At 41.4% G+C, this 23,245-nt stretch overlaps 1 protein-coding gene across 1 annotated transcript in view; it reads left to right on the plus strand.

Moving 5' to 3' along the window:
* The window catches only part of prr12b (proline rich 12b), a 104,356-nt gene that overhangs the window by 38,034 nt on the left and 43,077 nt on the right, over nucleotides 1–23,245 (plus strand). Inside the window, exons 6-10 of the mRNA XM_078161418.1 lie at nucleotides 9,763–9,837; nucleotides 13,905–14,733; nucleotides 15,276–15,874; nucleotides 15,965–16,081; nucleotides 22,814–22,947. Coding sequence (XP_078017544.1) covers nucleotides 9,763–9,837; nucleotides 13,905–14,733; nucleotides 15,276–15,874; nucleotides 15,965–16,081; nucleotides 22,814–22,947 — 1,754 coding nt within the window. The remainder of the gene's footprint in view (nucleotides 1–9,762; nucleotides 9,838–13,904; nucleotides 14,734–15,275; nucleotides 15,875–15,964; nucleotides 16,082–22,813; nucleotides 22,948–23,245) is intronic.

Here is a 23,245-nt window from a genome sequence, read left to right on the forward strand (position 1 = left end):
GCGCCGACCATGTGCAACCGCCCAAAAATATCGAATTTTGGATGTGGCCGGACAAATGTGGAAAGTTAGAAGCATTTTGAAATTTGGGAAAGGGGCGAAATTGGGACACGAAATGTCGGAATAATAATTATAATAATAAACAGCACGATTTCCATAGGGTCCTCCGCGGACGACTTCGTCGTCGCTCGTGCCTTAATAAACAGCGCGATTTCAATAGGGTCCTCCGCGGACGACTTCGTCATTGCTCGGGCCCTAATAATAATAATAATGATAAACAATGCAATTTCAATAGGGTCCTCCGCGGACAACTTCGTTGTCACTCGGGCCCTAATAATAAACAGCGCGATTTCAATAGGGTTCTCGGACGACTTCGTCGTCGCTCGGGCCCTAATAATAATTAAAGCTGAAAGCAGCGATGAACGGGCCCTCACACCTTCATGCAACTCGGGGGGGAGGGGCGGGGGGGCTGGCAGGACTCCTTCTGACGCGTCAGTTCATTTCTGTCAAAGTTAGATATCGCATGCAGGAGTGACTCTGCATATCCTTGATACAGTGCTGGAATGACATATTTCACATTTTGTATCACTTCCTCTTTCCACTAGAGGGAGTTAGAGAGCGCACTAATTATACATCATGTTTTTGTACATCAAATATACACCACAGCATTTAACTTTCAGATAAATCAAAAGATAAGTGTTTGAGACCTACTTCCTGTCACCACTAGGTGGGTCTATGAGTATCAGGCAATATGGTAATGAAAATTTGTTCAGGGCGGGACTAATATGAATCATGTGAAGTTTGGTGGAGACAGGACCATTTTTGCCAAAGCTACAGCAGTTTCGTTTTTCATGGCGAGACCTCAAGATTCAACGCTCGGCAATGGGCGCGCCATTCAACATTGGGCAAATCCTGTGATAACTTTTGGTCACAATATAGTCAGACCAAAGTCAGCTGAAAGCCAACAAGATTTCCTACATTTCTATGTATATATTGTCTATGTGAAGTAAAAGATGTGGGATCCAAATCAAGCTGAAAGAATTTTCTCTCCAGTTTTTCTAGTTGTTCTCCACTGTAGCAATGATGTCACGCACTCTAGCTCACGCAATACACACCCATTATAAAACCAGAAGACAAGCTAAAAATCCTTAAAAGTAAAACTGTGATGATTTCAAAACCATAAAAGATTTTAAAAAGCTGAATACATGCCCAATAGTTCAAGGTCTTCTGATTCTTTAACACATGGTGTCTGTAGCTCAAAGTATGACACATCTGCCTTTCAGATGTGAAACTAAAGCTCTTATATCAAAGCCACCAGACTCCACTGACAAACAGTCCTTTTACTCAGCAAAACACGTGTTACAGCTGCCTCAATCATTTAATACGGGTATGTCCAATTCCAGCCTAGGACCGATTTGAAACGGCCCCCGGCTTCTTGTTAGAAATACACAACATGCGGCTCACCACACAACAGTGGTTAATCAAGCAAGAATACTTAACATTTTTTCAGTTCACCACACATTGGCAGGGCATCATACAGTTTTTAGCCTTGCACCAAGTAGGAACGACATAGATGAAACTAATGTGTTTTCAAAAACAGACAGCAAACAAGCAAATGGACATGGACTAGTGTTAAGTCGTAAGGGCTTCCACTTTGAGGAGAGGTGGAAAGTTGAACACTTTATTCACTGAAAGATGAAACAGTTTTTTTTGTATGGGATTTTTTTTTTTTAAATAACATGTATAATGCAGGTAACAAAAAGGTTCTGACACTCCTGACCCCTTAGTATGTAAAGTTAAGAGATTAAATATTCTAAAAATAGCATACACTTAAAATGATATTTATGCTTTAGGTGGCTAAAATACATTTTGTTGTGGCCCCCGTCCACAGCAGTACATAGTTTAGCTTCTGTGCTGGTAGATTATATTTTTCAAAGATAATAGCAAAGCAACACAGTACATGAAATAAGCACAGCAGAAACGTCAGATAGGTCTGACCACCATGTTTAACTATATATATCTTTAAATGTTACAGATACAGCTGAAAATGACAACAGAAAGCATTTTATTTTTGAAAAATCGATTTTTTAATGCGACTATTACTATTCGCCGTCTTATCCCCCCCCCCCCCCCCCCCTTATTTGACATGCAATTCAGCTCCTAAACGCAAGAGGGCAGTATAGGATTGCTACAGCGGTGTGAGATGGGCTACCAACTAGTTTGATGCTCTTCTACAAACAGGAGAAACATGCAGAGACTACTACAGTCATCAAAAAGTCTCTGTGAGGCAAAGCTTGCGTATCACAAGTCTACAACAAGTATGCACAGTAATTTGAGAGCGAGGCACACAGGAGGCGGCGAGGGACCATAACGCCAGGGCCACACCGCCCTCAAAGCGCCGAGAAGCGAGGCCAGTTTCCTTTCGGTGCCCATGTTAACCGATTGTGTCATCCACACCGGCTTCGCCGCGCCGCATAGCTCTATGGCTGGCTCGCGCTCTGCAATGATCGTTTCGCTGTCTGGTCAGTTTTCTGCGCGAGCCGCGAGCCGCGAGCGAATGTGTCAAGCCGGGTGACAGAGACAACAGCTGGGAGCAGAACCGCTTGTCGACTGGCGTGGAGGAATGCCCAATGTGAACGGATGTGCTCCGGCTCGGGCGAGAATGTCGGTGCGCCTCGCTTCGCAGCACTTCCGCGGGCGGTGTGGCGCTGGCGTAATGATGAATGGATCTCTGTGTGCGTGGCTCGGGAGGGGGGGCGATTATTCGAAAAATTGTCGAATAGTTGCCATGATTTTCGAATAGTGTTTTTGCTTGTGCTGCCCATCCCTAAAGATTGCTGATTTGACCTCACTCTGCAGCTCAAAACAACAACAGTGACTGTTGTTAGGGCGACATCATGGTGACATGGTTTATATAGGTACTTTTTACAGTTTCCAAATTGAGAACACTACAATAGAATAAAGCTCATTCAGGTAAAAAAGAAAACAAGCATTCTGTGGGTCCATAAAATCAGTATCCCATTCATTGTCTAAGGAGCAGACTTTATAACCTATGACATCAGAAGTTTGAGACTTACATCTCTGGTTTCTGGCTTTGATAGAGAGTAGCTCATGTTCACTAATGTTGATTGAATTTTCTTAGACCATGGAAATAATATATTGAATTCTTCATTTAGGTGGTGCTCCCCTTTAAACTTTAAGATAGACAAAATGACTACAGTATCTATGCTGTCAGTACTAGAGCCTAACTGCTACTGGATTTTTGGGGCAGATGCCGATACAAATATTAGATACAATACAAATATTATTCCTTATCCGTTGTGAGGGTTCAAAGGACAGAGGGATGTCATAGGCTGTAAAGGCAAATTGTGATTTGTGATATTGGACTTTATAAATAAAATTGAATTGAAATTGAATTGAATATGTAATGGAGGCAGGAAATTTTTCAGTTTCACAATAAACTTCACTGTCATAAACAACATAATTGCACTTCATCAAGGATTTAATATTTATAAATTATCCCAAGCATCTCTTTCTGCATTACATTCTGGAAAAAAAAAGAAACCATATCGGTGCATATCAGATAACATACACACCAGTATCTATATATAAGTATCGGCTGATTTTATCAGCCTACCAATATGTCAGTTGGGCTCTAGTTCGAAATAAGCGAAATGCATCATTTCTAGATTGAAGGATTGAAAAAATCGCTATGTGAAGAACTAGAAGTGTAATTTGATCTGGAGTATAGCATGACCTCACACACCCTCTCTCTGTGTTGATTTCCAGCCCCTTGTTTACAAGCTGGTCTGGCTGCGTGTTCATGTACGTTCATGTCAATCCCTGACCCCCCACCCCCTCTCGGAGCCCTTGGCCCTCCCTCCCTATAAAAGGCTACAGCCAGTGAGCAATGGCAGCGCATATTTTCGAAGTGAAATGGTGGAGTCAAATGTCTGTTTTAATTAGTGTTACAGTAACGTTAGGCACATGCCGCTATGTCGATTCAATTAAATTTAATGTTACAATCGTAGCATGGGTTAATGTCCGGAGCTTGAGTTATTAGCGGCTCGGTCCCAGCAATGGGTCAGTGTTAGGTAAGTAGCCTGGCAGCCCAGCTAACATTTGCATTTAGCATTGTAAAATGTAGCCCGGCGGGCAGCCTGGCGGGCTGTGTTTAGCTATTCCCCTGCCTAATTTAATGATAATGGTACCTGTAATAAATGTATTTGCTGAGATGGAGGCGAGGCTCAGTGACCAGAAGAGCTGGCAGAAGCGCTCCATAGCTGTAAGTTACTCCAGTAGCCGTAGTAGCTCTAGTGCTAACTCCGGGAGCTATTGCTAACGTTCCTACTCTTCTGCGTGAGCCGGAGCCGTGAGCCCGTGAGCCGCCACGGAGAAGAGTAGAAACGTTAGCGTGGCAGCCAACTAGAGCTAACGCTACCAGGAAAGCAGGGAAATAGCTAAACACAGCAGAGACCGAGAGTGAGTGAAAGACATTGCTAACTGCTAAAGTAAGCCAAACTAAGTTGGCTGTTTAGGTTTTATTTCCTCGCCCCTGTGGCGAGTGAATCTGCCTGTAGTGAAACCGGGGCTAACCGGTGCTTCCTCCTCAGGCTCCACTTCACTCAGCTGCCAGCACAGCCAGTTAGTCTCCACTAGCTTCCCAGCTAGCCCCGGCTCTCCGTTTGGATCCAACTGGAGCACCGAGCCCTGGTTTGTTATTCAGGTTAATGTGGGAAGAGGCAGTGGGTTTATCGGGCAGCTGAGTGAAGCTGAGTGAAGTGGAGCCTGCGGAAGAAACACCCGGACCGTCTGGATGTAATAGTCCGTGGAGATGCTGCGGTGCTCGGCTGCACAGAGAGAGCGGAGGTAGAGGGAGGTGTGGCTCATGACACACTTTGTTTTGGTCTACAGGCAGTGCACAACAGCAAACCTAGCCAACCTGATCTCACAGAAATACGTGAAATGACCACGACCTCTTAACACCGCATTCCGTGGTGGCAGCACGTAATGGGTTGAAATTACGTGCTGCCACCACGAAAACAATGCCAGTGTAAAGTCAATTAGGGTCCTCTCCCGTGGTGGACACACGGATTCCCTGATTCAATCACGTCACGTCAACCTCGTTTTCCTCAATGATATCTTTAACATTCCTGTATACACACAAAAACGCGGAAGTGTTCTTGATATTAAAACGGCAAATACATTCCCCTGTTATAATTTCCCACCAATAATAATAATAATGATAATAACGTGATAGTTCGGCTGTTCTAGATATTTGTTATAGCCTATTCAAATATTCAATCACAAAAACGCCGTTTCTAGAGAACTTGCTAAAATATCTGAAATGAACCATCATGCCTACTTTTTCTTAACATATTTCATCTAGGTGCAGTGTCATTACTAGTTCAACTTTACTAGACATTTGATATACTCGGTAGATGTATCTTTTTACGACCCTGTTTTACAACAAGCCGCAAAAAACCTACCGTCCCAAAAACGCCGTTTTTAGAGTACTATCTAAAATAACTACGATTAGCCAATATCCTTGCTTTTTTTCTTAACATAGTCCATCTAGGTGCAGTGTAATAACTACTTCGGCTTTACTAGATATTAGATTTATTCAGTAGATCTAGCGTTTTACAACCTTATTTTACATGCCGCAAACGAACCTACTGTCCCAAAAACGCCGTTTCTAGTGTATTAGCTAAAATATCGAAAATTAGCGGACATCTTTACTTTTTCTTACCATAGTTCATCTAGGTGGAGTGTAATAACTAGTTCGGCTTTACTTGATATTAGATATATTCAGTAGATATATCTTTTTACAACCCTACTTAGAGCCCTACTTTGCAAATCAGAAGAACTACAACTATGTTGCTGATATGTATCAAACTGCATGGCGCGGTCCCAGGGAATTGTAGTTTGTTTGTTTTTCCCAGATTTGGAAGTTGTAAATATTGAATTGAGAGTACACTGTGGACTTTAAGGGGATGGTAAACACATTTGTGAAATCAGATTTTAAATATCTAATTTCTAAATGGGTGAAAATTAATTTTATCCATATTTTATCCATATCTGACAGCACCCACAGTTGTTGACTACACTCACATGATAGCTGAGGTCAAGAGCTCTCTATAACAGTTGGTCCCATGTCTGTACCCCCTTTCGTTGCTGAGTTATAAGCCCTCAAACATGCACTGAGGTCAAGGTTCAAAGGTCAGTGGCTGAAAGCAGGAGCCATGTAGAATCTTCATACTGACATATGTTACTCTCCAGGTTGAGACCTTTCAAATGATGTATTTGGTTTAGCTCTACGACGAAGTTTAGATTTTTTCATTTTTTGGACACAAGCCATGCCAGATGTAGTTTCAGAGAGCACTTTGAAGGCCCCGTGTATAAAATGAGTTTTGTTTCTTTCTTTGCTTGTTTTTATCTTTTTTACTGTAGATAGTTACTAAAATGAGTCATCCTCAGACAATACAATACTACTAAAAAGTAAAACCAATAATAACAATAATGAAATAAGCAAAAATAATATTAAAATCATATTGAAATGTTAAAATCTATTTACAGAGTGGAATGGTAGCCTAACAGATAACTTAGATAATATTTATTATTGTTTAGACACTTTATTATTGCTTAGATACTATTTAGCCTTTTATTGTATTTACTTTTAGCATGTTCTACTTTTGAGTAATTTCCGAGAAGTTATGATAAAAATTAAAATAATAAAAAATTACAGACTATAGGAGACAACCTCTTCAATGTCTCACGTCAATTAATTAACACGATTTGTCGGCTTTTTATAATGCCTTTTTTTTTTTTTTTTTTTTTGCTACTGTCTCCAGTTGAGAGTGGTGATTTGCTAAATACATTCTACAATAATAATTAGATTAACATTTGGTCTATAATATTGTTGGCTATATTATGCATTTTAATTAAAAAAAAAACAGAAGAATAAAAGAAATAAACACCGAAATAATTACTTGTTTTTTATTGATACTCCTCTCTGACACACACACACACACACACACACACACACACACACACATTGAACACGCGATTGAATGAATGAATGAATGAATGAATGAACATTGGAAGTGGTTCAGCCGCAGTCCTGCCGACTGGCTCACATTGAGATTACATTTGTTTTTTATTACTAACAAAATGTTTTATATTGACCGTATGAATGGTTTCGTTTTCAAATAAATATTTGGAAACGAAAATATGCTTTGGTGTACTTTTACAGAGTTTTGCAATATGTATATAGCCTACCTGTATCAAAATGTATAATTTTCAGCAGCGGTTTGTGTGACAGCTGCCACGGTCGGACGTATAACCAGCGGGGCAGCCGTTCTGTGGCGCTGGCTTGGGGTCCACTCTCCCCTGGTGGAGTGGAGGGTGGCCGGGTTGCCAGGGGCAGACGGCTCCATGTGATGGTGTTTCCTCTCTGGTTCTTCCGTGCTCAGCCTTATTTTTATCTTCTCATTTATTTATTTATTACTGGCGTTTGGATTCAGTTACGGCAGACGGATGGCAATCTGAAATGGAATGAAGCCCACAGACGGCGGACAAGCAGCTACAAAACAGTAGTGGAACGCGCCCCATCCGCCCACAGCACAATGCTCTTAAAGCCCCACGCTATCAAAAGCTGGCAAAATACATTTATTTTATTTTATGGCCTTGACATTAACCTGTCATATTATGGCGTTATCAAGGACACTTCCGCGTTTTTGTGTGTATACAGGAATGTTAAAGATATCATTAAGAGAGGAGAGGACCCTAACTGACTTTACATTGGCATTGTTTTCGTGGTGGCAGCACGTAATTTCAACCCATTTTGTGCTGCCACCACGGAATGCGGTGTTAATAGGTCGTGGTCATTTCACGTATTTCTGTGAGATCAGGTTGAACCTAGCGGTGAAACGATTTCGCTTTTTGCCCCTTTAAGTTATTCTAAATATCAGATTCAAACTCAGATTCAAATATGAGAGATGGTAATACACATAGACAACAACAGATACAGTGGTGGAAAAAATTTTTCGGACACCCTTAAAATTTTACACAATCTCAAATATTCTCATGAAATATTTGTGGAAAAATCTTTTTTGTGTTTCAAAAGGTGTGGCTGCATTAGACAGATACAAACACATACAAATTATATTGTTTTGTTTATTGTTTACAAGAAAAACTAACAAAACTAAATACTTGACAGTTTCAATATGTCAGTTCTCAACATTGTCGGTATCAAAGTCAACAAATAACAGAGAATATTTTCAAAATTGAACAAAAAATAAATAAACCATCACATCATCAAATTAATATTTAGTAGTCCTGCCATTGGCACGTAGTAGAGCTCTAATCCTGGCTGGCATGTTCCCCACGAGCCTTTCACACTGTTGAGGGGTAATCTTGTCCCATTCTTCTTGAATTACTGCTTTTAATTCTTCTAAATTCTTTGGTTTATGCTTTGAAACAGACCTTTTGATAATCCACCACAGATTTTCAATGGGGCTCATGTCTGGGGATTGAGCTGGCCACTCTAAGACCTGGATACTGTGCTCCTGCAGCTAAGTTTTACTGGCCTTGGATGTGTGGCAAGGGGCATTGTCTTGTTGAAACATCCAGTTTTTACCTCGACGGAATAGTGCATGCACAGAAGGGAGCATGTGGGTTTCGAGAATGAGTTCAATGTGCCATCACAGACAGTGAGATGACCAACACCAGCAGCACTCATGCATCCCCAAACCATGATACTGCCTCCACCATGCTTGACAGTAGGTACTGTACATGCTGGAGATAATGCTTCACCTGGCCTTCTGCGTACCCTCACATTAGTTAGGAGGAAGATAAAGCTGGAAACTGGACTCATCTGACCACAAAATCTTCTTCCAATTCCTGGCTGTCCAGTTCTTGTGTGCCTGGGCCCAACGATGCCGGGCTAACCTCTGTCTCTCATTGATCAGGGGCTTCTTGATAGCCTTGTAGGACCTTAAGCCATGATCTAAAATTAGGCCACGTACAGTGCGGGTGGAACACTGGACACCAGTTTGGCTTGACCACTGCTGCTGAAGCTCCTGTGATGTCATTCGGCAGTTTTGCCTGCACATGCAGATCAGGATGCGGTCATTTTTTGTTGAAGAAACCCTTGGACGCCCAGATCTTGGTTTGTCTTCCAAGCTGTTGGTTCGTCTGTATTTCTGCAGAGTGTATCCAACTGCTGAAGGACTGCATCTGCACTTCCTGGCTATCTGGCGGCAGCTGTACCCTTCCTGGCTAAGCTGGCTTTTAGGATTTATTTAGTATTTTGGCTGTGACTGTACTAAAAGAAATTGCACTTGAAGACCTAAGAGTGATTCTTAATGCACTATTTCACAAATACATGGGATGTCCGAATACTTTTTTCCACCACTGTATTAGTAAAATTGTATAGAGACAAACACAGAACTGAATTTTCTCTCATTTTAAATGTAACTGTATGTTTTAAAAAGTGTTATATAAATAAAGCTTTACCTTCTAACTTACTGACATTCTTTGTCTTACATATAATCTAGATGGATAAACATGTCCCTGATTTAAAGCAGCCCCTACCATGAAATCTTCAAGATAACAGGCATCTGTGAACATCTGTAAAGGGATCACATTACATTGTTGTTCATGAAAAGAAAGAGTAATCTTTATATGTAACAGTCTCTGTAAAGAGTTTGACCTCAGCTTTGCTAAAGAGATTTTTGAAAGTGTTTTTCTCTGATGTTAAAACAGATGACATGGAAGAAAGAAATGGATGATCCACTGAATCCTGAAGCCTGGGCTGCTATGCAGAAACTCTCCAGTTCAGTAAGTTGCTTCACACCCTCTACAAAAATGAGCAAAGCCCAGAGCTTCATATATAATTCATACCTCATCCATTCAAACTTGAGCCTCTGTGAGAGAGAGCAACACATTCTCCACCTTCTTCACACATCAGGTGCCTAAAGGCAATTAATGCAATACCTATGTACATAGGTGGTATTTTCCTCAGGTACTTGTTCAAACTAACTGATTTAGTGATGCCACCTCCACTGGAACAAAAACACAAAATTTAATCTTCAATCATGATTGTTTGATTTGAAGTTTGTAGAGAAGGAGGTTATAGTTGACTGACAGCCAGTTCTTTCTGACTGACAAAAGAGAGAAGAGAGAGATGGCTGTTACCAGGGCAGCTGTTGCCACGGTTACTACATTTTTCAGCGCAGAACCCTTGCCGCCACCTGCTGTCTGTTCAGCTTTATTACCTACAGTATAGCCTACTGTCCAAGGCCTGTATTTATTTTACTGCTTACAGTGCAATCTTAGAGTTGAATGAGTCACTTCTCTTTTAATCCTACTCACAAATTTATCACTAAAGACATTCCTAAATGCAGAAAAACACTGGAAGGTTCTTAAAATTGTTAAAGAGTCGAGGAGAACACACCATGTTTTGGAATGACTATGATATAGCACTGGTCATGGCAAGTGATATGTTAGCTGAATCAATATGCATTCCTCTAGTGTGCAAACAACAAGAAAAAGGCTGTAATTGGTTTTTATTTGAAATCACTTTTTGTGCACCTTCACTATCTGCACATGTCAGTGTGGCATTACAGTTATTTTTCCTTTTAACATCACTGATGTACTAAAGAATACTACTTGGTAAGTGTTAAATATGTTCTTAAAGCATTAACACTGTAGCAGATGTAGTCTAACTCTAAAATGCATTTCTTGCAGAGAATGCATGTTGATGTCGACAGCTGAAATGAATCTAAAAGCATTGCTGGTGAGGCAGATATTTAACAGAAATGAAATTAAACACAAACAAAACAAACTAATTGCCTGTAAGATATGGAAGCTCAAATGCATTGACTACACTGCTAAAAAAAAACTGGAAGCTACAATGTAAAATTGGCAGAAAGGGAAGCTGAACTGCATTACCTAAAGAAGCTGAGAGCTGAAATACATTGTTAGAAAAGCTGGAAACTAAACTTTAACACTTTCAAAAGTTAACTGTTAATAATTGTGTGGATGATGAATCAGCATCCACACAATTAACTATTCCTGCTCTAAGTGCACATGTGATCAATCATTTGATGACTTGACAGAACAGAAATGTATGGTGAGATGATTCATCTTGGAGTGTCAGTACTGGGAGACAACACACAGTGTGGTCGACCAGCCATGAACAATCACATCAGTTACATGCAGATATACAAAATCTTTAACAAATTTAAACAAACACTGCTGCTTGGATGAGACTTCACTTGTTGTCTTTACAAGAGCATGTAGAGCTGACACTATATCAGTTCACTGGAAAAATAACCTGCAACTATTTTGATAACTGCTTATCATTAATTAATCATGAATTCATTTATCAAGCTAAAATGCCTAACATTTCCTAGTCCTAGCTTTTCTTCTCTTGTTTGACAGTAAACTGAATATCTTAAGGTTTTACACTGCTGGTTGGACTCAAAAGTGTGATTACATTCTTTTGGACTTTTTCCACTATTTTGGACATTTCATAGACCAAATTTATAGACCAGTTAGTCAACTAATCATATTAATTGATTAATTAATTAATTCATTCATTATCTGTATCCCCTTATCCTGTTCTGGTTGCGGGGGGGCTGAAGCACATCCCAGCTGGGTGAGAGGCGGGGTACACCCTGGACAGGTCACCAGACTTCACCAGTCATTGCTACGCAGATGACACCCAGCTCTACCTGTCCACTTACCTGTCTTTTGGGTTTACCAGACAAGTCCATCCATAAACTGCAACTGGCTCAAAACTCCAGAATTATTTCCAGAACCCCCTCTTCTAGTCATATTCCACCTGTCCTGCAGCAATTCCATTGGCTTCCAATCAAATACTGCATCACATATAAAATCCTACTTCTCACCTTCAAGGCCATCAACAACCTTGCCCCTCAGTATCTTGCTGAGCTCCTTCACATTAACATACCCAGCTGTACTCTCAGGTCCTCCTCCTCCATTCAACTCACCCTCCCAACTGCTCGCTTATCCACCATGGGGTCGAGAGCCTTCAGCCGCTCGGCCCCCCGCCTCTGGAACTCTCTACTGCAGGACATAAAACACTCGGACTCTGTCACCTCCTTCAAATCCCGCCTCAAAACTCACCTTTTCAGACAGGCATACGCCCTTTAATCTGGACTGGAATGACCTCACTGTTGCACTTTACTGCTGTTTTATGTATTACGTTATGTATTGCATTTTTTGATTGTCATGTTTTATTGATTGTTTTATTAGTATTGTCTTTTGTACAGTGACCTTGAGTGTCCTGAAAGGCGGCTATAAATAAAATGTATTATTATTATTAGTAGTAGTAGTAGTAGTAGTAGTAGTAGTAGTAGTATTACCAGGGCTGACACACAGAGACAGACAACCACTCACACTCACATTCACACCTATGGGCAATTTAGAGTCACCAATTAACCTAACCTGAATATCTCTGAGGAAGAAGGAGAAGAAGAAGAAAAATAAATACTTTATTAATCCCTGAAGGGGAGATTCATTTTTTTCACTCTGGTATCATACACACACATGCACAAACAGAACCTATTCATGCATTAAATGGAGAGATGTCAGAGCAAGGCTGCCCATGGACAGGCGCCCCGAGCAGTTGGGGTTCAGTGGCTTGCTCAAAGGCACCTCTGCAGTGCCAAGGAGGCAAACTGGCATCTCTCCAGCTACCAGTTCATGCTCCATACTTCCTCCATACAGGGACTTGAACTGGCAACCCTCTGGTTCCCAAGCCAAGTCCCCATGGACTGAGCTGCTACTTCTTTACTACAAAGCCATGCTGCTGGAACACGTACAGAATGTGTCTCATTGTCTTGCTGGAATAAGCAGGGCTGTCCCCAAAAAAGACGTCGTCTGGAAGGTGGCATATGATGCTCCAAAACCTTGTACTTTTCATCAATCATGGTGCCTTAACAGATGTGAAGTTACCCATGATGCCATGGGCACCAACACACCTCCATACCATCACAGATGCTGGCTTTGAACTTAAAGCTGGTAACAATCTGGATGGTCCTTTTCCTCTTTAACCTGGAGGACATGACGTCCATGATTTCCAAAAACAGTCTGACATGTGGACTTGTCAGACCACAGCACACTTTTCCAATTTGTGTCAGTCCATCTCAGATGAGCACAGGCCCAGAGAAGTTGGTGGTGTTTCTGGATGTTGTTGATGTATGGCTTTCACTTTGCATGGTAGAGTCTTAACTTGCATTTGTAGATACAGCATCAAACTGGGTTTAGTGACAATGGTTTTCCAAAGTGTTGTATTGATGATATTATTGATTGTTGATGGTGAAATCTTTTTTATTTTTTTTTTGGAACGTGTTGCAGGCATCAAATTCAGAATGAGTATATATTTACCTAAAACAATAAAGTTTAGCAGTTTGAACATTAAAAATGCTGTTTTTATTTACCTTTTACACAGCATACCATTTTTTGTATTTAGGTTGTAGCATAAAATGGAAATACTCAAATAAAGTACAAGTATCTAAAAATTGAACTTCAGTGCAGTACTTGAGTAAATGTACTTGGTTACATTCCACCACTGGTGTGAGCTAGATGTGTAAATTGGCAACATTTTTTTTTAACATGGTCACTATAACAATAACTTTATAAGGTGATGAAGTTATAGTAACAGCTATAATAACAGCTTGCTTCGCTGCCACCTAGTGGTGAAGGAAAATCACTGAATGCTGCTTTGAAGACAGATGTCTTGTTGATCAAATAACAAGTTGAAACTGGTTTTTGCAGTGTACAGAGGAATACAGCAAACTGACAAACCATTCCAGTGCTTTATGCTAACATCATAAAGCACACATCAGTGATGAGGATATGCTCTTTTCCTTTTGCAGGCTGATGACAAGGCTTTCGATTTCAAACCTGGCTTCATGGCCTCTTTTTTGGACTTCTTGAAGACAGGCAAAAAACAGTCAGGCCTTGAACCGGAACAAGATGGAGCTGAGCAGGAATCCCTAAACCCCTGCTCCTCTCTGAAGGGAGGGATCAGGCCCTTATCCCCACCTTCGCCTCCCCTACCACCAACTCCTCCACAGCAGCCTCCAGAGACATTCAGTGAGGAAGTGCAGGGCGAGGGGGCAGAGTTGGCTCTCAGCAGCTGTCCAAGTCCCTGCAAGCCACTGGATGAGGAGCTGAAAAGGAACCTGGAGACGCTGCCCTCCTTCTCCTCTGATGAGGAGGACTCGGTCAGCAAAAACCAGGACCTGCAGAAGAGCATCTCATCTGCCATCTCCGCCCTCTATGACACCCCACACTCGCTGGCAGCTGCCATGGCTTCTGCCATGATCAAGGCCCCACCCACCCTGTCCCCGCCTACGCCACAGGAGCCGCCGCTCAGCCCCCCTCTCCCTGCCATACCTCCCCTCATTCCCAGTATCGAGAATGGAAAAGAGGAGGAGCTCAAGTACACACAGGATCACATACAGGACAAGGACGAGCAACAATCAGTCTCCCTACAGTCAAATAGAGCAAACACAGAGGAGAGGGAGGCTGAACAAGGAGGAGATGAGGAAAGGGGGGGGGGTGAGGAGACTGCAGACAATGAAGAAATAATGAGAAGTCCAGAGAATCTGCAGCAGGGAGCACTGGAGGAGCAGGAGCAGCAGGAGGAGGAAGGGGAAAGGATGTCTGAAATACAGATTTTGGAGGTTCCTAAGGTTGAAGGTAATGTATCTGTTTGTTACTGTCTGTGTGCCACTTTAGATTTATTTAAGGCTGTCAACTTCTCGGCTACTCAAAAAATGTATATCATGTCTTGAACTTTGTCTTTGTTAAAAGATGCAAATGGGTGTCACATGTCAGTGTCCTCCTTGATGATTTTGAGTTTCAGTTAAAACATCAAGGAGGACACTTAGGGGATATTTTTCTGGTGGCATACTGGTGGAAGTGAAGCAGTGTGGATCAGTGTGGATAAATGAAAGATTCAGTGCATTTTGTAAAGCGTTACCCCCAACACTGCCCAGTGGTTTGTGGAATCCTATTTTGAAGCCTCAAGTTCGAAACTGTTCCAAAAACTTTAGTGAAGAACAATAGTTTCTGAGTCAGTGTGTAAATGTGGTTGACACAGAATGAGGTTGTATTTATTTGGGCGTTTTTAATCTGCCAACCAAACTAGGGAATCAAAATGTAATCGTAGTGTAATTTTATGTCATCTGAAGAACTTAGAACTCTGGCTAACTTTTCCCACCCCTCACCCTGTCTTCCAGGTTCTCCATCAGGACCTGTGCTTGCTGCTGCACCTCCATCCACATCACCGTCCATCTCCCCCTCACCCACCTACTCCTCACCTTCACCACTCCCTCTCCTCAGTCTCTCTGTACCCTCCCAACTGCCAGTCCAGCAGGATGAAGAAGAGCCAAATCCAACTTATCCTCCTTCTGAGCAGCAGCAGTCGTCCTACCAGCCCCCTCCGACTGCTGGCACCTCCCCACCCCCCTCCACCTCCCCTCCTGCCATCCCATCCTCACCCCTCTCCAACCTTCCCCTGGGCCAGTCCATCCCCCCTCCATCTACCACACCTCCACCATCATCCTCTGATCAAGACCAGGAACCTGAAGCTGAGCAGCCTTCCCCCTCTTCACCCACCTCTTCCTCACCATCTTCATCCTCTTCGCCACCATCACCTCCAACCCCGGAAGAGGCCCCAGCATCCCAGCGTCTTACCTCCCTCCACCTGGCAAAGAAGCAGGCTGACGCCGCCATAGCTGGGGAGAGTGAGGAGGAGGACAGTGAGAGTGGAGGCGAGGGAATCTTCCGTGAACGGGATGAGTTTGTGGTTCGAACTGAGGACATCGGGATGCTTAAGGTGAGTCCCCCCCCACAGCTCCAGGACGTATGCATGGTGCATTAATAACTTAACATTAATGGTATACACTGAGTCTGTTTGTGTCACCAGATGGCCCTGCAGACAGGCCGGGAGCCCCCACCCATCTGGAGGGTGCAGAAAGCCTTGCTCCAGAAATTCAGCCCAGAGATCAAGGACGGCCAAAGGCAGTTCTGTGCAACCAGTAATGTGAGTTTTCCCTCAGACATACGTTTCACTCAGGACTCCCACAGGTTCAATCAATAATCAATATAAAATTACATCAGGCAAAAAATGGCAGGAGTGCAGCTCTCTCTGGGTTCAAAACAAATCAGTGACGACAGACTTGCTGTGGTGCACCCAAAAGCATCTTGATCGATGATTGTTGAGTTCATCCCTTCTTAAGACTACTTTGACTGCAAAATGATAATTTGTGTAGCAATTACTTACCATGTGTTACGTTTGTGAGAAAACTTTTTATCTTTCATGCCTCCACTGTTAACTGAGAATCCAAAAAAGACCAACATTCTTCTGAAGTAAATAGGAACATCATTTAACAACAGCAAAAGTGTGTAAAAACAAGCTCTCACACAACTCGTGCGGTATAGTCCAAGTCTCATTTATCCAGTGGTATGCTCAGTACTTACCAAACACATACATTTTTGCTAAAACGTTACAGTCAGTGTTGGGCAAGCTACTTGGAAGGTGTGGTGAGCTAAGCTACCAGTTACTCTACATATTGGCCTACCAATGTCAGCTTTAAAATGAACTATCACAATTACCCAGCATGCTTTTCTTATTTTGCACAGTGAATGAATATTACATACAATGACAAGTATTGTATTTCATGTCTCCATCTGTTGGTGAGCCATCACGATAAGAGTATGCATGAATAATATGATGCTAATTCCACTATAGAAGAGACTTGATGATCACTAAAATAAGGTGGGGAAAAAAGTGGGTATATCGATATCTGTTATTGGCCAAATGAGTTGTTTTATATCTGCACATTGCATAGTGGCAAAAAGTCCAATATCATGCATCCCTATCTCTCCCTCCCTTCTCTCTTCCTAAGTAATACTGCTGTCTGTCTCTCAGCTCTTTTCTCGGTCCTTGTTGTGTCTATTTCTCTAGTGTCTACTACAAAGACATTAAATATATACAGTCTATAGACAAGACATGTGAGAGACACATCAAGAAGTGCAATGTAGCCAATCAGAGGAAGAGTAGGGCGGGGCTTGCCAGGAAAAGCCAGAAGTGAAGCAGCAAGCAGAATAAACTGAAGGATAAGTGTATGATGTCATGCGGAAGTGCTTCCCTCGTCTACATGCCTCTGTGTGGCACTGATGTCAGTCGCATTACTTATCCTCAGTTTTATTATCCTTATTTTGAAAACAATACACGCACATCACTTTTGGCCACACCAAGTCAAGCCATACCATACTGATTTGTGTTTCCATTATCAGTTTAAACGTGTTGTGTCACGCTGAGCTGTGCCAGAGATGGACCCTCTCCAGAGTAGGTCCAAAAACTAGTCTGCCTGTCCTTAAGTGGGTAATGGTGACATCTTGCAGACTGCAGCTGACCCCGACAACCCCGCTTCTCCCCCTCAAACAAGCCCTGTGTGTTGCGAGAATCTACTCACCTCTGTCTGCAGGAGACCAGAGAGAAAGACGTTTTTGAAAGTCTGTGTTCAGCTCTCAGTACTTTTGTAGCTTCAAACTTAATCTCTGTGGTTTGGAGTTTAGTTTCTCTCCTGCATCCTGTTTGTACTTTAGATATCTGATTTATTTTACTGTTTCATGTACACTTTCAGCTGTATTAGAAGTTGTGTGAAGTTGCTGCTCAAAAACTCAACATTTCCTTATTTTGCTGCTTCATAATAAAAGTTTTAAATAACAAAGAAACTGGGGACTTTTATTATAAAGAATCTATAAGAAATGAAATGTAGATTTAGCAGACCTTGTTAGCTACTTTTCTTCAATAAAGACAAGTTTAATAATACTGCAGGTAGAAAGAGTAAAATCAGAATCAGTCACAGTGAGACGTTGATGAAGAGCTGCAGACAGCAGGCTCTTACTGCACCTTTGCAAACAGCTCACCTCCAACAGGTAACTTATTTTACCTGCACTGCTGTGTGATGGAAAAACACATGCAGCAAAAATAATGGGATTTAAGCTTGGGATCAGCATGTTGCTTTAAAATATCATCACTCAAGACTAGACGTCATCAGTTAAAGACACACCTTCAAGCAGGTAGCCCTGTTGTAATGGAAATGCAAAGCCCTGCTGCGCTGGGCTGACAGGCCACACCAAACCAAGGCAGTGCGTGACTGTCGGTAACTTCTTATTAGATCAGCCAATAGCAAAATTCAAATTCAATAATCAGGTTTCAACCTGTAGAGAACAGACACTGTATATTAACACAATATGTAGAATTCAAATACTTTGCACAAGTGTCAAGATTTGGACCTGAACTCAACAGCACTACTGAATACCCATATTGGTGTTCAACTGAAACAAGTGTTTTATTTGCTCTTTAAGAATATATATATGGTCACATCAAAATAAAAGATATTTTGGCTATAATATTATATAATATTGTAGATGTATTTAATACCTCTTCTGGCTGAAATGCTGCTTTTCCTGATTTCTTCTCTCTCCTTGGAATCTAGACTATATCAGATATCTTTGTTTTTCCTTACTCTGAATCTGAAACAATTAAGACCTTTGTACACTGAATCCAAATTTTTCATATGTTTTTATTTTTCATAATTTTTCAGTCTGTCATCCCGTAAAATTAGTTACATACTGAAACCTATCACGCTGAGTTTTTATTATTCTTATATTATTATTATATTTGTTGCTAAATTTGCAGTACAAGCCCAAAAAAAGACACATTATCTCCCCTGCTTCTCTCCACTGGAGGCACCTCCCTGGCTATCACCACTATCTCATCATGTCTTACATTTGGCTCCACAGCTATACGAAGGGACTGAGCTGTCCTTTCCACACTGTTATTCAATTCAAATCAATTCAGTTCAATTCGTTGGGTTTTACTGGCATGACAGTCAACGTGTGCTGCCAAAGCACAAATACAATTAAAAGGCAGTGAATAAAATTTCCAACTGATTACACAAATGACAACAATCAACAGAGCAAGTTGGGTCATTAAATTATTACTAGTCCATACCCAGGAATGTGTTATGTATAGAGGAATAAGAAATCAAAAACAGTATATTAGAGGAGATGCAAAATGAGAGCACTGTAAATGCACTGTGTAATAAATATTAATGTAAGACAAACAATGCACACTGTATTTAGAAACATACTTTATGGCAAAATACATGGAGCATAGTTTTGGCTGACGGCACGGATGCACGCACGTGCACGGGGCCGTGCACGGGCACACAGGTACACACATACACATGCAACACGGAGAAAGAATGAAAGAAACAGTGCAAAGTGCACAGCGCAATGTTTAGTTTGTAATGTTTGTAGGCTAATGTCAGTAAAGTGAAAATACATAACGGCTGGCCTGCGCACACAGACGTGCGTTTATTCAGTAAAATAATTACCTTAGTCTTCAGCAAGTGTTGGTGCTTGAAATTGCATGTCCCAGCCATAAAGTGTGGTCCAAGCGCAGGTGTTTTCCAAGTGGTTTCAATCCGCAAGTGCTGGAGATAAAGGCTTCCCAGCCAAACTGTGGTCTCCGCACATGCGCAGCTCGCGCTGCTAATGGTGCTCACAGTATGAATGTGTAGTGGAAAAACGCGAATATAAACAGTAGAAATGTGGGAAAAATGCAAAAATGGCATTGTGGTAGTCTGCACATGACCAAGATGAAAGCCTATGTGCAAGTTCAGAGAAATAGGTCAAAGCAGTGAGGAGGAAAACGGATGATGACAGACGGAGGGACAGAGGTTTCTTCATTTAATAGTAGGACAGTAGGATATAGATATACTATACATTCATATCTCATATCAATCAATTTTCAATCAATTTTATTTATAAAGCCCAATATCACAAATCACAATTTGCCTCACAGGGCTTTACAGCATACGTCATCCCTCTGTCCTTAGGACCCTTGCAGCGGCTAAGGAAAAACTCCCCCCCAAAAAAACCCTTTAACGGGGGGAAAAAACGGGAGAAACCTCAGGAAGAGCAACTGAGGAGGGATCCCTCTTCCAGGACGGACAGACGTGCAATAGATGTCGTACAGAACAGATCAACATAATAAATTAACAGTAATCCGTATGACACAATGAGACAGAAAGAGAGACGGAGAGAGAGACAAAGACAGAGAGAGATGCAGGACAGACGGTAATGACATTAGCTTACAACAACATTACTGAAAGTAATAATATTATAATTATGATTCTGGCTATTGTGGTACAGTATGTTGAAAGCAGCACTTAATTTGTAAAATTAGAAGTAGGGGAACACTTTGGGCCTCTGAGAGAGCAGTGTTCCCCCACTCCCAAAGTGGGGGAACACACTTTTTTAAGTGGCACCCGAGCCGCCTCACTGCGCAACTCTGAATGGAATGGTTGTGACATCTAGTGTCGTCACCAAAATTGGGACCCACGGTACGATACCAGTGAAAGTATCACGGTTCTGATTAGTATCACGATACCACAGCAAAAATGAGGCAGGTGTGCCTTTTGTCATTTATAAAAAGATAAATCACTTTTCTACAATACATCAATGATATTTCAATGGAATAAATTACTTACTGACTTAGTCATACTTCAAAAATAGCATCAATAAATGATTAACATAGGGGGGATTGAAATAAAATAAATAAATAAAATAAAAATCAACCAGCCACCCTCCTCCCCTGACAAGTAAAGAACAGTCCCTTCATAAGTAAAGAACAGTCCCTAAAGTGCGGTGAGGTTTGTGGACCGTTACCTGCCACAAAGAGAGAAATGTGAACGGCTCGTTTCTCCTCTGACACACCACATACCTCTGTGCCGTCATGGCTTGGTTGTCCAGGTACTACTGGGTAGTCATGACGCCAACGAAAGAGGAAATTAGGCTACTGAACCTGGAGTCGGACTTCTCTCTCGCCGGTAAGCCGTTATCTTGCGCCGCGGAGCCGGCGTAGGCTAGTCGCAAATGCGAGTAAAATGCTCGCACGTAGAGCTCTGTGGCGCATGGACACTCACCCTCTTGCGATTGGACTTTGAACTTATCCCACAGTAGTGGTACGTGAGGCACTGTAGTACTACGGTACTCCACCCTGCAACACTAGTGACATCAGCCAATACTGTATGTAGTTTTTAGATGTGAAAAGTTCTAGACCCATGCAAATCAGTTCACCCATGCACCGGGCCCTTTTCTGAAAAGATCCTGGTATGCGTTCCAGTACGTTCCGGCCCAAATTAAGCACTGGTTGAAAGTAAATATTAATATCTGATAGTATATGTACAGTACAGGCCAAAAGTTGGCGAGAATGCCAAGAGTGTGCAAAGCAGTAATCAGAGCAAAGGGTGGCTATTTTGAAGAAACTAGAATATAAAACATGTTTTCAGTTATTTCACCTTTTTTTGTTAAGTACATAACTCCACATGTGTTCATTCATAGTTTTGATGCCTTCAGTGAGAATCTACAATGTAAATAGTCATGAAAATAAAGAAAACGCATTGAATGAGAAGGTGTGTCCAAACTTTTGGCCTGTACTGTATGTTTACCTATAAACATGTTTTATGTGTTTGTTTTGTTTGTTTGTTTGTTTTCACACACAGAGTAGAGGACTAATATAAATAAAAAGCAGACTGAGCTGTAATGAGATGAACTCCAGCTTTTATGTATTGTTATTGTTGTTGGTGTGTGTGTGTTGGGGGGTATCATAGATGTACTGTATATATAAGTAACTTTGCTTAAGATCAATAAAGAGGCAATAACAACAAGAACAATATATTAATACAAAACCATATACATAAACTGTAAAGAAAAAAAACTGAAATATAGGAGTAAATAAAAAGGCAGAGTGTGAGCTGTGGGGCGATGAACTTCAGTTATGTGTTGTGTTGATTTTCAGTTAGGCTGTGACATGCACTGACATTTCTTGCTGCATCAATGACGCTGACACTGTTGTCTCCAAGTAGATGTCTCATTTCAGTCTGCTCAAAGAGTGTATCAAAATCTTTGAGTTTACATTTAATTTTTCTAAAAAACTTTGTTCTGATGTCGTAGTACGTGCTAGCAGGAAATGTTGCTCTGTCTCCTCCCATCTCTGTGGACAGAGCTAACACAGATTCTCTCTCTCTCTCTCTCTCTCTCTCTCTCTCTCTCTCTCTCTCTCTCTTTATATATCTGTGTGCAGTTCACGTCCTTCTCCTCATCATCAACATTCACCTGAATATTACTGTCTGACTTGCTGAAATTAACCCTATGAAGTATGAAATAATAACTGTGTGCCCCACTTCTCTGTCTTGTTGCAGATGTATCTGTCTGCGAGTTATTACCCCACATTTCTTCACTGTTTCTTTGTCAAACAACTCTCTTTAGGCTTTGACAGAGGTGAAAAAATGCAGACAATCAAACCTATCCCAAAAACTTAAATGACTGGTCAAAGTTGAGTTAGTTAGCATACTTACTGTATTTTTAGATGTGTGACAATTTTGGACAAAAAATACGAACTTGGTGTGCAGCAGCCCATAGGCATGAAATGAGGAAAACATGGAGGGCAGTGAGTGTACAAAACCAAAGTAGAAAGCTAAGCAATTCATGAATTTAATTATTTCAGCTGATTTGTGTCTGTGCAGTCTGAGAACAGCTGTTTCAGTCAAGAGAAATATCTTTAATGGGAAAAATGGATTAGCTCAGCCATTTTAACCATCAAAGTATAATGCCAGTGTTTGTTAATATGATTGTCTTCATACAGAACAATACTGTTTACTAAATTGAAATTCTGATTCTTTATGTCTTTCCTCAGTATCTGGGTTACTTTGGTGATGCCAAAATGCGCTACCAGCGTTTGTACGTGAAGTTCTTGGAGAATGTCAACAAGAAAGATTATGTCAGAGTGTGTTCTCGAAAGCCATGGCACAGAGCCAGTCTCACTCTGAGGTAAGGACATGAGTTTGATTTGTTTTTAAATGTTTCTGATTGTCACGTAGATGTAGGCCCAAAAAGATGAACTGATATTAACCACAAAGTAATATAAGAACTAGAGCATTAATGGTTGATTAAAGAAAAAGTTCATCCCAAAATCCTAAGTAGGTATTTTTCCTCTTACCTGTAGTGTTATTTATCAGTCTACTTGGTTTTGGTGTGAGTTGCATAGTGTTGGAGATATTGGCCAAAGAGATGTCTGGCCTCTCTCCAATATAATGGAGCTAGATGTCAGGGGTGTGGATTCAAGTCA

The sequence above is a fragment of the Epinephelus lanceolatus genome, chromosome 18, assembly GCF_041903045.1.
Source record: "Epinephelus lanceolatus isolate andai-2023 chromosome 18, ASM4190304v1, whole genome shotgun sequence".
Classification (NCBI taxonomy): domain Eukaryota; kingdom Metazoa; phylum Chordata; class Actinopteri; order Perciformes; family Serranidae; genus Epinephelus; species Epinephelus lanceolatus.